General features: G+C 31.7%; 2 protein-coding genes across 2 annotated transcripts in view; both read right to left on the bottom strand.

Moving 5' to 3' along the window:
• The window catches only part of LOC133204101 (uncharacterized), a 110,744-nt gene that overhangs the window by 86,519 nt on the left and 10,676 nt on the right, over positions 1-13,549 (bottom strand). The window lies entirely within an intron of this gene.
• Positions 2,836-12,634, bottom strand: LOC133204103 (multiple epidermal growth factor-like domains protein 10). Its single transcript, XM_061339860.1, has 5 exons — positions 12,548-12,634; positions 12,196-12,327; positions 11,942-12,016; positions 8,756-8,881; positions 2,836-3,009 (listed from the first exon to the last, which is right to left on the bottom strand). The coding sequence occupies exons 1-5, from the start codon at positions 12,561-12,563 to the stop codon at positions 2,849-2,851; spliced, it is 510 nt and encodes a 169-aa protein (XP_061195844.1). The 5' UTR covers positions 12,564-12,634; the 3' UTR covers positions 2,836-2,848.

The following is a 13,549-nucleotide window of genomic DNA, read 5'->3' as shown; positions in this document are numbered from 1 at the left end:
TTTTTTTAAACATAGGCCATGACCACAACTTGATTAAACAAAAGTTACTACAGCGCACATTTAAAGCTCAATACATTGAATATTATCAGAAACGTCTTTATTTTCAACACAAAGCATTATTATTTATTTCACAGATCTCCAAAAATATTGAAATTTCAAAATGTCACAAAAGGTGTTGCACTCCTGATAATTTTAGCATCAATTTTGGGCATAACTTTTTGTCAATTGAGATATCAACGAGATATTTGGCAGGTATTTAGACACTATCTAATGACAAATGCTGAGACGTATAAATCTATTTTCATTGCCTGTATTTTTATTGTGTACGTTTGGTCATTTTTTTTAATTCACCCATCTTGTGATTGATAATAAACAAAGTTACTTTGTTAAAAATCACCCTGAATCTAGATACGCATCTCTGAAGTTGATATTATAAAGATGCTTGAGTTGCTCACTGAAAACATTTACGTAGTCTTTGGAAACCAGGTCTTCCAACAAACTGTTGGCATCTTGGTGGGCACTAATAGTGTTCCTTTATTAACAGACCTCTTTTTATATTCCCATCTACCATAATTTATTCAAAAACTTCTACATAGGAAGAGGAAAACACTTGCTGTGGCCTGAAACTCGATATTTTGATGTATTGACGACACATTTTCAATTAAAAATAGTAACTTCTATTCATATGTCGACTCGACATATCCCAGTGAATTTCAAATAAAAGACACCGCAGAGTCTGTCAGAGTCTGCTTCATATTTGGACGTTTTACTGACTATTGATGATAAGTTACAACAAATAACAATTGTATGGCAAACTAGATGATTCCGACTTTTCCATCCTCATTTTTTCCTTATCTATTTAGTAATATACCGTTATCACCTGTATATGGTGTCTTACATTTCTCAATTTATTCGTTGCTCAAGAGCAATCTTCCAGTTCGATCAATTTATAAACCGAAGATAAGTTGATGTTATAAGGATTTCATCAATCATTATTTTGTATTTTTTTTTCTTATAATAGCCTTATTAGCAAAAATAACTTATAATTGCGTCATTTTTTTTAGCTGATACTGATTTTGCCTACGGAATATTACTTCTAACTGATCAATACATATGGCTCGCGGTGGGTATAACCGGGCAACAGGGGATGCTTACTCCTCTTAATAACCTAATCTTACTCTCAGAATTTTCTAGAGGGCCGTGCTTTATGCCCTCTTCAAATGTTTCAGACCGGTCACGGTAGCCTAGTGTAGGGCGCTCGCTTCGTGATCGGGAGGCCCGGGTTCGATTCTCGTTCGCCGCGCCGCGTCAAACCTAAGACGTAAACATAGGTAGCGACTGTTCCTTCGCCAAGCTCCAGGCGCTAGAAGTGAAAGTCACGGGTCTTTCGGATGAGACCTTAAAAACTCAGTTCGGCTTTGGCACGATAAAGAACACTCACTGCTCAATAACCCTAAGTGCCGAGTATTAGTCTAAATTTGAAGCCCTTCACCAGCATAGAGTGGCGTTTCTATATGAGTGAAAATTCTCGAATGAGACGTTAAACAACATACAATCAATCAATCAATCAAATATTTCAATTGCTTATATGAATGATTTCTTTTTAACAAATTGATCGCTGATCGTTATATTAACCTTTATATATATATATATATATATATATATATATATATATATATATATATATATATATATATATATATATATATATATATAAAACACTGGTTTTACACAAAAATACAAAGAAATCACAAATTTGGTATATATACCAAATATAAACATATATATATATATATATATATATATATATATATATATATATATATATATATATATATATATATATATATATATATATATATATATATATATATATATATATATATACATTAGGGATGTCAACGAGTACTAGTACCCGGTTAACCGGGTACTCGATCGAACGTCCAAGTATCAAATTCAAAAATCGCCAATCGGTTACTCGGATGTATTTTTTAATATACATATTTCAAAGAACAAAGTATATTTTTTCTCATCAAAAAAAAAATGCAACTTCAAAATGAATTGTCATGTTCACATTGTAATTAGCGTCACCCACACCTGTCAATACCCGTTATTGTCTGTGGCTGTGTACTTCTTTATACAGTAATTACCGTGACCAATCACCTGGTACACAGCTGTTATCACCTCTTGTGGCCCGTTATTTTTTGGATGGCTTTAATGATAAGTATTTAATGAACATCGTTTAATTAGGGTTAATTATCCTAAAATAATTTAGTTCGTTTACAGTAGCGAATTCGGACTTAAAAAGAAATGCCGCTACCACTTTAAAAAGTGGGGAAAAAAAGAATATTAGGAAAGAACTAAAGATTTTAAAGATGCTTAAAATTAACACTCAAAGTAAATATAGCGTGTATTGGGAAACATTCAACATACATGTATTAATTGAATAAAATACATGTTTAATGTTTCAATAACTCATAAGTGGTCTAGAGTGTCGAGCCCTAGTAAATTTACAACAAGCTTGGTTGATTGATGCCCTTTTTCAAAACCAAAAAAAGGATGATTGCAACTGGTACCAAAATTTGTCTAATCCTTTAGCATTTGTTCTCTAGTCGATATTTATGTAGACATTTTCTTCACATGCACCAATGACGAGAAACATATACATGTACATTTGATTATTTTTCTAGCATAATGATAAATTTCAATGGCGTAAAAAACCATTCTATCAGAAAAGCAAAAGCTTTCAAATATATTAAATGAAAAACAAGGAATGTATTTCAGTATTTCTTATTTGACAAGACTTATATCAATTAAACATTATACAAAGTTGACTTAAAAATGGTTTTCATAAGTGGTTGATGATAAACACGACAGGTTTGTAGAAGAATGATAAATAAAAATAGACGGAAAACTGTAAAACTGCTACCGCTCCAAGAATAACACTACCGTACAGCAGATATTCTCTACGCTTCTTATTTTCATTGAGACTACATCCACGATCAGGTTCTGTAACAGCAAAAACAGGAAAAAAGTTTGGTTTTTTTTTTTTTTACAGAATGATTTGATGTGATAGAGATAAATTCCTTTTTCCAATTTCACTTGCAAACTATGGGAATATTTATCAATTGATTTTCTATTACAAACACTTTGTTCTTTGTTCATTGATATAAAGTATTTTCAAACATTCATATTGTTCATTGAGATAAAATATCTTCAAATATTCATATTTATCATTTTTCTCTATACGTTCCCACTATATTATTGGTTCAAACTAGATAACATGATCAAGTATAAAACATCATTCAAGACTGGAAGTTTCTATCAAGCTTTTAAAACGCAACGTAGCTATGTTAAGGCTGCCCAAAGCATTAAATTGCATTAAAAACAGATCATCACATTTCCTAGCTTCGATTTTATTTCAAAAGGTAGGCTATGAATATAAATACAATTTTCACAACGGGATCTCTAATCTTACATATCAACATATTCGTTTCTATATCACATGACCCGGGTGAACACGTGACGTTCAATTATATCTTTTTTTCTTCAAATATTGCACAGAAATCGCCTCGGCACAAGTGCATCACACAATTTTAATTGCATTTTCTCACAGAATAAAACTTATTGTATCCCAATATAGAAGAGAAAAGTGCTTGGGGTGAGCTATCGTATTATTAGTCTACGCATATTTCATGAGAATTACAACTTACACCCGCATTTGAGTGTATTTTCAACTCTTCCTCGTAATTTATAGCAAAACGAAGCGATTTCTCTTCCATCCCAAGCAAAATTCATTTAGAAAACATTTTCCTCTTATGAATTTTTACAAAATATACCAAATAAATCCTTATTAGTGTTTTGAGCCAGTCTGTTATATACACACACATAAATTCTTCCTTCAACTACAGTCCTTTCAAAGGGAACATTTTATGGTCCCGTTTTTGAAATAACGTTGAATACACTCAAATTAAATTCATTTATTTCAAAATCTTAAAGATATTCGAGAATTTTGATATCCAAGGTAAATTACATGAAGACTTAGTGCTTTGGACTTCCAAATCACTTTGACATATCCATGGTATTCGAGATATTGGTGTCAGCGATGCTGAAACTTAACTGTGACTATTGTTATTTAAAAATACGTCGATGATATATTTGAATATAGATATGAAGGCCACAAAAAGTGTTTTCTTATTCTGTCATGTAGAAGTTTCTTAATAAACTCTGCTTCATGGGATTATAAAAACAGGTCGGCTAAACAAGGAGCACAATAAGTGTCCCTCCAATTCTAACATTTTGTTGGAAGACCTAGTCTCCGAAGACAACATAGATGTTGTCAATGAGGAACTCAGCATCCTTTTAATATCAAATTGAGAGCACTTGTTTGTAGAATCAGAGTGATTTTTAACAATGTAATTTTGTTGATGACCAGTCACAAGATTAGAAAAGAGATAACGAAGTTTTTTGCAGTGTCTAAAAAGTTTGTTTCCCCTATTTTTTTTTTAAATGAATCTCGCTACCCTTTTATGGTACAAGGATATTTTTTTTTTATCAAATCTCCTTTATTAAAATATTATTTTTAGATCAGTTTGTTTTGTTTTAGTACGAAACATGTAGTATAACATAATATCCAGAGGTATGTGTCACATCGAGTTTAGTTGTATTTAATTGTATTTTGCTGCATATGGAAAAAAAGGCCTGGACATATAATCATTAATTATTTTTAGCATTACTCCTCATAAAGTTTATACATATGCATTTTGGTACATAAAACACACTCAAATGGAACTGTTTTGTAAAAAGAGCCGGTAAACCTCAGTATGTGACCATTAAATTAGCATTAATGGCTTGAATGTCAACCGATTTAAATATACAAAATTTCATTAGCGAGGAAAAAACAGACTTGTATAGTCAGTGTAATAAAAATCTTTAAAATAAAAACCAATAATAATTGCTGATGCTGCAGCTATACAGTGGCGCCTCGTTTATCCTGACGCCTCCGTCCCCAACGAAATCGTCCGGATAAATGAATCGACCGGATAAGTGAATCACTTCTTAAAAGACGTACCCTCTCAAAGCATGTACATATGAACATAGTGGTATTAAATGTGAAAGCAAAGAAAACACCTTTATTTTACCTTGACTTATTGATTTTATTTTTATTGTTTTAAAAGAAATAATCAATATTTAAAAAAGAAAAAAATAATAAAATGTAATTTACACGATGAAAAATGGATAGCCAGTTTTATGTTGAGACTTCCTTTTCTAACACAGGAAACTTTACTCGCCTTCTATTTGACGTGTGGTTACATGGGCTGACCAAATTTTGATCTGCTACTGTTTTATTTCGGCACATTTTTTTTTATTTATTCAAGCTCATATTACGTAGAATTGTTCATTATCACCATTGAGAATGTTCAAATGACTAACCGCGTATATTCACTACATAGGGAAGTAAGTAACTAAACGCTGTAATCAGTGTACGTATTGTAAACATTCAACGTAAACACAAGCCATATTCAGGATTATCAATATTTTTTCTATAAACTCTAAGTTATAAACCTTGAAAAACGTGATCGGCATTTATAACTAACGCCAGTTACGTATTTCTTAGTGCATTAAATAGAAATATATTTTCTTGAATTATGTATCATAATAAATTGTCTTATGAAAAGAAAAAAATGTTTCAAATAATGTACGTTTTGAGAATTGGAAAATCGTATTTTGATAAACTTACGCAACTCAATACCACAACGAAATCTCGTGATTTATTATTCAGTAAAAAAAAATATTTACAACTCTCGAAAATTCTCATAAATTTATATACCGTTAGCAATTTATTCTATTATGAACGGATAAATATTTAATTATTGCACAGTATATGCTAAATTCTTCGGGCTTTATAATATAATATAATAAAAGACGTGTGTTTCATCTGAGGTAAACACACGCTAATCATTGACGCTATTGTTTAGAGGTCACAGGTAACCGCCTTCAAAATGACTCCACGGACAATGTTTTCACAATAATTATCACTACTGCAAGAAAGGTGTGAAAAGTCGTTCTCAAAAAATTACCGTCCGGATAAACGAGTCATTTTTCAATGAAATATTACGTTTTGTAGTAGAAATTGACCGTCCGGAACCGGAACGCGAATTTCCGGATTAATGAGACAGAATAACGGGGAAAAAATTGTTTCCCAGAAAATATCGTCCGGAAAGTGAAGCGTCCGGATTATTGGCGTCCGGATTACCGCGGCGCCACTGTATATAAAATATCGGTACTGAGTATTGATTTAACTCCTATTAAAACGATAAACCATGGCTAAATCTCATTAATTAAAATACAGTGGACAAACGCACCACCTAAAATTCTTTTTTTTTTTTTTTTTTTTTTTTGAAGATATGCCTTATCTACATGTACACATATCTAATATGCCTTCCTGCCCAATTCAGTCGATTTTATCACGTATTGTTTTAATGACAAGACCCTTATATGAATATCTTGCCCGAAAAAAAAGTTCCGAAATGTCGCTATTGTCCTAAAATGAAGTTGGTGATCAGCGATTTTTCAACAGTCAAAAATCAAATGACATAGGGCGAGTTTTAATTCCGTCATATCACTTCGTAGTTACCCAGTACTTTGGTAGCCATTTTTCGTGCACCACACGTCTGTTTATTAATTTATTTGCAACAACTTTTCACAAGAAGAAAAAACAATTTTGTATTTCGTTTTACAAACCTTCTCAAAGGAGCGTCTTGCAGACACCATACTGAGTATTTTAGTACGCTCTTCTCGAGTCAAACACTGCATATATTTATTTCTGAGTGTTTGTTTGATTAGTACAAGTTTAAAGAAAAACTGCACAGTCAAAGAGAAAAAAGCAAAATTTATTCTTCGAAAAACCGAGAGCACAACCTTCGTGTTTTTTATTTAAAATGGATACTTTTCAATTAACATTTTTTTTTTTTTTTTTTTTTTTTTTTTTTTAAATTTTTTAAGCATTTCAATGACTTTCTTTTAATTTTAATAACACTTTTTATATCAGGTACATCATAAGCAAATTTTGAGAAGTTAAATAGTAATTTTCTTTGGTGGTGCGTTAGCAATTTTCTCTCGTGCACATGTACATCAGTATTCGTTGGAATTTAGAAAAAAAAACATATGAATTGAAATAAAAATTGACAGGAGTTCGTCTTACAATCGAAGGACAGATAATGTTTAACTTAGTTGTCACGATCGAAGGGCAAACACTGTTCAACTATGCAGGAGTCCTATCTACTAAGTTATTTTTTTATTCACCAGTTCTTTGATACGTTCTTCATCAGAGCAAAAAAAAAAGTTTTCAAATTTTGTAGATGTATAGCAACTGACATATTAAAAGGATTCTTCAGTATCATACAGGACAAAAAAAGGTCCTTCTGGATGTTGATGACAAAAGTTTAAACCAAATCTCTTCCCAGAAATACACATTGAAACAAGCACTAAATATTCGTTACACATTTGCGTGCTGAGTATAATCAGAAATGTGGCACTAGTAGATTAAGTTTAATTATTTATTGTAGATATTTCAGATAAATCTGGTTAAAAGGAGAGATTCTGTTTTAAATATTGTTTGCACGTTTGATTGCTTGTTTATTGTTCCTTCAAGATCGTTTGACTCATATACAGAAGCAACCACTTGCCGGTGGAGGGCTACAAATTTAGACCAATTCTCGGCACCTAAGGCCCTTGCGTAGCGAGGGATCTTTTTTTTTTTTTTTTTTTTTTTTTTTTTTTTTTTTTTTTGCCAGCACCTTTTACGACACAGGACCTCAATTATACTGTCTCATTCGAAGGACAGTGGATTCCAACCTGCGATGTAAGGATCAACTCCTTGCTCCGCGACTCTTGAGCAAACACTCTAACCACTGCACCACGTGGGCGACTTTATATATTGTACAAAGTTCTAGACATCAGCAAACTCAGTCACTGAGTTTACATATTTATTTTTTATCATGTCCATGGATATCATTGTGAAATATGTTCATCTGGTTATTTAAAGAGTATTGATCTACATTCTATAATATTTATGAGAATTTCTCATAATTCATGAGAAGGAACACCTTCGAAAAGAACTAATTATTTTAATCCTGCTGAAATGCACGTAAAATTCATAGAATAACAGTCCACTCACGAATTCGTGTTCTTGCAATTTGACATCTCTTGTCATTTCGCACTATTTGTTTTTCTTTAGTTCTCAAAGAGTCATACAAATCTTTAATGTTTGCTTATATTTGTGAAAGTTATTAATCAAAGTGGCAACTTAAAAGAGAGTTCTATTTTATTTATTTTTCTATTCTAACATGATGATTTTTAGCATGCTTATTTTTGTTTGTACAGTGTAAATCTAACATCGGTATTCTTAAACATTCTATTTACAAACAACACATAACATCAGGGATTCTGTTACTTGCTATTAAATTTGTTTTTAGTCTTTAAATATATTAAATTTGTACCTAATCTTCATCTCCTATTTCGAATGATCTAGTTTTTCTACCATAACAACATTAAAGGGTTTTGTAAATACATATTTGGTCTGTGGTCAAAATGGTGTGTAGAACCGAAAGTAGCCCGCAAGACATTTTGCATACACCCTACCCGAGGCAAAATAAAAATGATATTCTTCCAAGCGTTGAAATATCACCAATTTTTGTCAAGTTATATTATTGCAAAAGTGTAAATGAAATAAGCATATCTATAGATAAAATACCTCCACAACCAGTGATGGTATTACAGGATTCCTCTTTGCAGTCACAGTGTTCTTGACAATTCACTCCAAAACTAGGATAGCGACATTGAAGTTCACAGTTATGTCCTAGGTAGCCAGGAAGACATGCTGAAAAATTATTTAAACTGTGAGTGTCGCAATAAAAATAGGTTTTAAACAGGCAGGATCTGAGTACTTCCAAATAATAGAATCATTACTCAATTTAGCCTTATGTAAAGGGCCTGGATAATTGAAAAGTAATTGTAACTGAGTGTAATTTTAATTTGCATGCACAACTATAGATGTTTATTGTTATATATTATACACTATATAAAGTATGTATTTAGAAAATTATATATCATATATAAATCTGATATATAATCTCTTCTCTCTTACATTACATGATTAACCATGTAATGTATCGTGCAACCAGTATTGGTCTTGACCAAATTAAAGAGATTCAGTGGGAAATGTGTTTTGGTAATACAAATTAAAAATTCACCTGCAAATTTTAATTGTTAAAAGTAGCAAATACTTTATGTTATAGGTTTGATTTTCTTCTAATTGATCATCTTTGATGCTTTATCTCCTTTATACTTCTAGATATAATATGCAATCAGTCTATGACCAAAGTGTCCGAAGAAATAAAAGAGGAGCTCTATCTCTTGGTCACTGTCTCAACTAACATGAACTTGAAGATGGCAAAACTTTCAGTGGCAATGATGAATCCATTTTCTATGCAAAAATCATACCCCGCATTTTTTAACAACCCAACGATTAACGTATGGAATAGATCTTTTTTGGAATGACAGATTAAATATCGCTGTCTGATTTCAAAATTATTATATGATTATTTTATGAATTGAACACAGGTAAATATTTTAAATTATTTATATGAAATTAATATGTGGAAAATAAACAAAAAAATATCGGTCATTTCAAAGAATCTTATACAATTATGAACTCTTTCGGTGGCGAATATGGTTTGTTATTCACCAGAAAAATATCAATATTGACCGAGGCGAAGCGGATGTCAATATTGATATTTTTCTGGTGAATAACAAACCATATTTACCATCGAAAGACTCCATAGTTGTTTTATTATATAATCAGGATCTGAATGAATAAGACATTGGAGGCTGCCTGACGACTCCATTTTCATAAACAAACGTCTGCCGTAGAAAAATAAAAGAAATGTCCAGATTACAACTTATAACTTCCGTGTTTTCCTTTCGCTGTGTGGAAGACAACGAAAGTTTGGAAAATAACCCTACGATAAATTTGCCTAACACTTTTCCGGCTCAAATATACAGCTGGTTCCGGCCCTTGCACAACCATTGCTTTCCACGTTGTTTGAAGTAATGATTGTGACGTCACAATGCCATTGTGAATATGTAGTATTATGAATTGTTTGAGTTTGCATAGATTATATAGGGACTATTTATAGACTATATAATAATATTAAAAACACATGGAAAAATAAATCATAGATCTGATATTGTCAGCTGATTCTGGCAAAAAGTTGTACTGCCTTACAGAGGTTCAGTGGCAAATCCGTCTGTAATAATCTTGAAAAAAAAATACAACTATCTTTTAAGCAGACTGATTTATCGCATTTATATACGGTATATATCTATTAAAAGTATTCGTATACATGTATGTGCATTCAGTGGCCATGTATTTAATTGGTAACAATAGCAGTCATCTACAAATCACATATTTCGTATACTGAGTGATTCAATGTTGAACAGCCGTAAGGGTAGCTCAGCCGGTAGAGCGGTAGCTCCGTGATCGGAAGGTAGTGTGTTCGGATCACGGCCGTGACTGGCCTAAAACGATAAAAAAAAAAAAAAATATGTAGCAACTGTTCCTTCGCGAAGCGCTCGGCACTTTGAAGTGAAAGTTGTGGGTCCTTCGGATGAGACCTTAAAACCGAAGCCCCGTGTCACGGTAGGCGTTGGCACGATAAAGATCCCTCGCAGCCCTTCACCAGTATATAATGACGTCTCTATATTCTCGAATGGGACGTAAAACAGCATAAAATCAATCAATGTTGAACAGTTCTAGTGATTAGAATCGGAGAGATTTTGATTATGAATAAATGGTTTTCTGTAACGAAATAATCGGAAAACAAAACTTTTACCCTTGAAGAGTAAGAAGGAAGTTCTAAAAGTAACCTGAAAAAATAAATAAAAAATGAAAAAAAAAAAAAAACAAACAAACAAACAATAATTTAAAAAAACATACACGGGTAAAATGACTTTTTTTATTTTGAGGGAATATGCAAGTTAAGCACCAATATCAGTTTTTTAAAAGAATTATGGATCTATACCTACTATCTTTTTTAGGGTATTGAATGAATTATCAGATGTGGATTCAAGCGGGCACCCCCGTCTAAAACCAAGAAAAACATTACAGGTAGTTTTCATACACAAATGCAATACATTAACATTTATTTAGAATGCGCCGGCATGAATAGGGCCGGGCATTTAATGCTTCTCATGATCACCATCCGTCCTTCTGTCTGTCCGCTCGACCCATTTTGCGTTTAGCTCAATTTCAAAGAAACTATTCAAGATATACTTATATATATATTACATAAAATCGGAAAATATAACATTATTAATTATTAAAAGTAATTGTATTCTTAAAAGAAACCCTGTATGAACGACATTACCACGAGGTATAGTGAACTAGAAGTTGGCTGGCAGGACACGTATTTCTGATCGAGTATTTATACCCAGATCTATCACGCATGTTGATTGGGTTGATTCATAGTACAACAAAAAGCATTCAAAGATTACCTGATCAATACATAGGTCTTACGGCATGTTTGACTGGTCGACATGCGGTGCTTACTCCTCCTAGGCACCTAATACCTCTAGTGTTACCAAGGAACCGTGTTTTTACCCTGTTCACAATTTGTTTTGTTTACCGGATTCATGAGATCGATTATTGTTCGTAATCTTCAAATTTTACATAAACAGTCAGGTATAACATTACAAAAGAGTGTTCGAAAAAAAGCATTTCGAAATGTTAAGAAGATCTTACTGATTTGACATGAAGTGACAAAAATGTGTTCGATATTCCCCTACAAAAATGTCAGAAACGAAATAGAGCTAAGACGAATATATGGAATTACTTGGTCACATTGAAACAGTGTATATAGTACAAAATCATATGTTTTACCGTTATTATATATCTCCACTGTTGGCAAAGTATGTTGCAAGGTTGTACTTGGTGGTGAAATTGTTGGAGACCCATCTTAAATGTTAAAAATAGTTATGTGTAAATAAATAGTACAGATATTGAGATAAAATTTGCCTTGTATAAAGTTGTCGAAAAATAAAACTTTAAAAGTCGCAATTTTCATAAAACAAGAAATTGATCTAGTTTAAATGTTGAAAACTTATAAATATTTAATGAAATAATTGAATTTATACCACTGCATCCCGTTATATGATTGCAATATTGCTTTTTACAGTTACATGTCTCCTGACAATATTCTCCATAGCCTGCGTATGGACAAGTTTTTTCACAGTTTGAACCCGTATAACCTGGCTTACATTCACATTCTAAAAAAAATATAGTTTTCAAGTTTAAATTTCATTTGAAATATTCTGTATGATTCATAATAACGGTAGTAAAAATGAAATTACATGTATATGTAATATAATAAAACTATAAGTACATTATAAATTATATGCACTTTATCACAAACTCACCTTTTTTTCCATGTTTGTAAGATGCTTATGATACCAACCAACAGTAACCTATTGATTCTTTTTAACCTACCTTCACATTTGCTCATTTGATTCCACCGACTGCAAATGGTGTAGTTGCTGTTAAGAATTACAGATTAAATTTTTTTACGCATTCATTTATCCATAACCCCACCATCAAGAGAAGAAGAGAAAGGGAAAAAGAGAGAAAGTTCATTTGTGTATTTGCAAATTAGCATATCACACCTACTGGAATGAAAAATACATTTAATATCCATTAATAGATTCAAGTACTGATATTTACATTGAAGTACATGTACCTATTATATTCAGTAATTTTCATAAAACAAGCCTTTCCATATATATTGTATCTTACCTATCACATCTTTCTGCTTGAGCTATCAAGGTTAATGCTGACACAAACGTTGAGCCAATTAGTGTAACAACTATTTCTTTTCTGTTCATCATAAAAATAAACTTTTAAGCCTTTAAGTTTGAATTAAAAATCAATCTGCATGTATCTTCCTTGTATATGTGACAAGCTGTGTCGTGTTTTTAAAGAATGTTATTGCATTTCCCTTCCAAAGGTATATGGGTTTTTTTTTATTTATTCAAAATACTAAACTGCAATCAAAATTTTCCATATGTAGATATAATACATATCTTGATCCAGCTGTACCTGATGCAATCATTGGTTACAACAATGAAAATAATGACAACGCAACTTTTATTGAACTAAAAATTTTTCTTTTTGGACATCATTAAACTATGCTTATAACCTAAATTGAAATTAGAATTTTAATCAATGTACATGTACTTTAATTTCCCTTCATTGAGTTTGTGATCTCTTATGTCATGCGCTTATTAAAATAAAGTTGCAGTTCCCTTTCAAAATCAATTCATTCAAAATACTATGACTGTGTGACAAATATTTTATTGTTGTTTTTCCTTCAAGTATCACTCGATATTACATTGCAATGAATTAATAATATCTCACTCATATATTATCACGATCAGTTCAAATATCCTTTAATTTCTGAAAAACGATTTGATGTGAAAACTTTTATCTTGCTAA

This window comes from Saccostrea echinata, unplaced genomic scaffold (assembly GCF_033153115.1).
Source record: "Saccostrea echinata isolate AGI-Se365-2 ecotype Australia unplaced genomic scaffold, CSIRO_AGI_Sech_v1 ptg000052l, whole genome shotgun sequence".
Taxonomy (NCBI): domain Eukaryota; kingdom Metazoa; phylum Mollusca; class Bivalvia; order Ostreida; family Ostreidae; genus Saccostrea; species Saccostrea echinata.
Note: the sequence above shows the minus strand (reverse complement) of the source record. Positions and strands in the feature narration are given on the sequence as shown.

Coding starts and splice junctions, on each gene's coding strand:
- LOC133204103 (XM_061339860.1), bottom strand. Junction 8,882..11,941: donor AGTGGAGATATATAATAACG/GTAAAACATATG, acceptor ATAATTTTTCAG/CATGTCTTCCTGGCTACCTA. Junction 3,010..8,755: donor TACCATCACTGGTTGTGGAG/GTATTTTATCTA, acceptor TTGCTGTTACAG/AACCTGATCGTGGATGTAGT.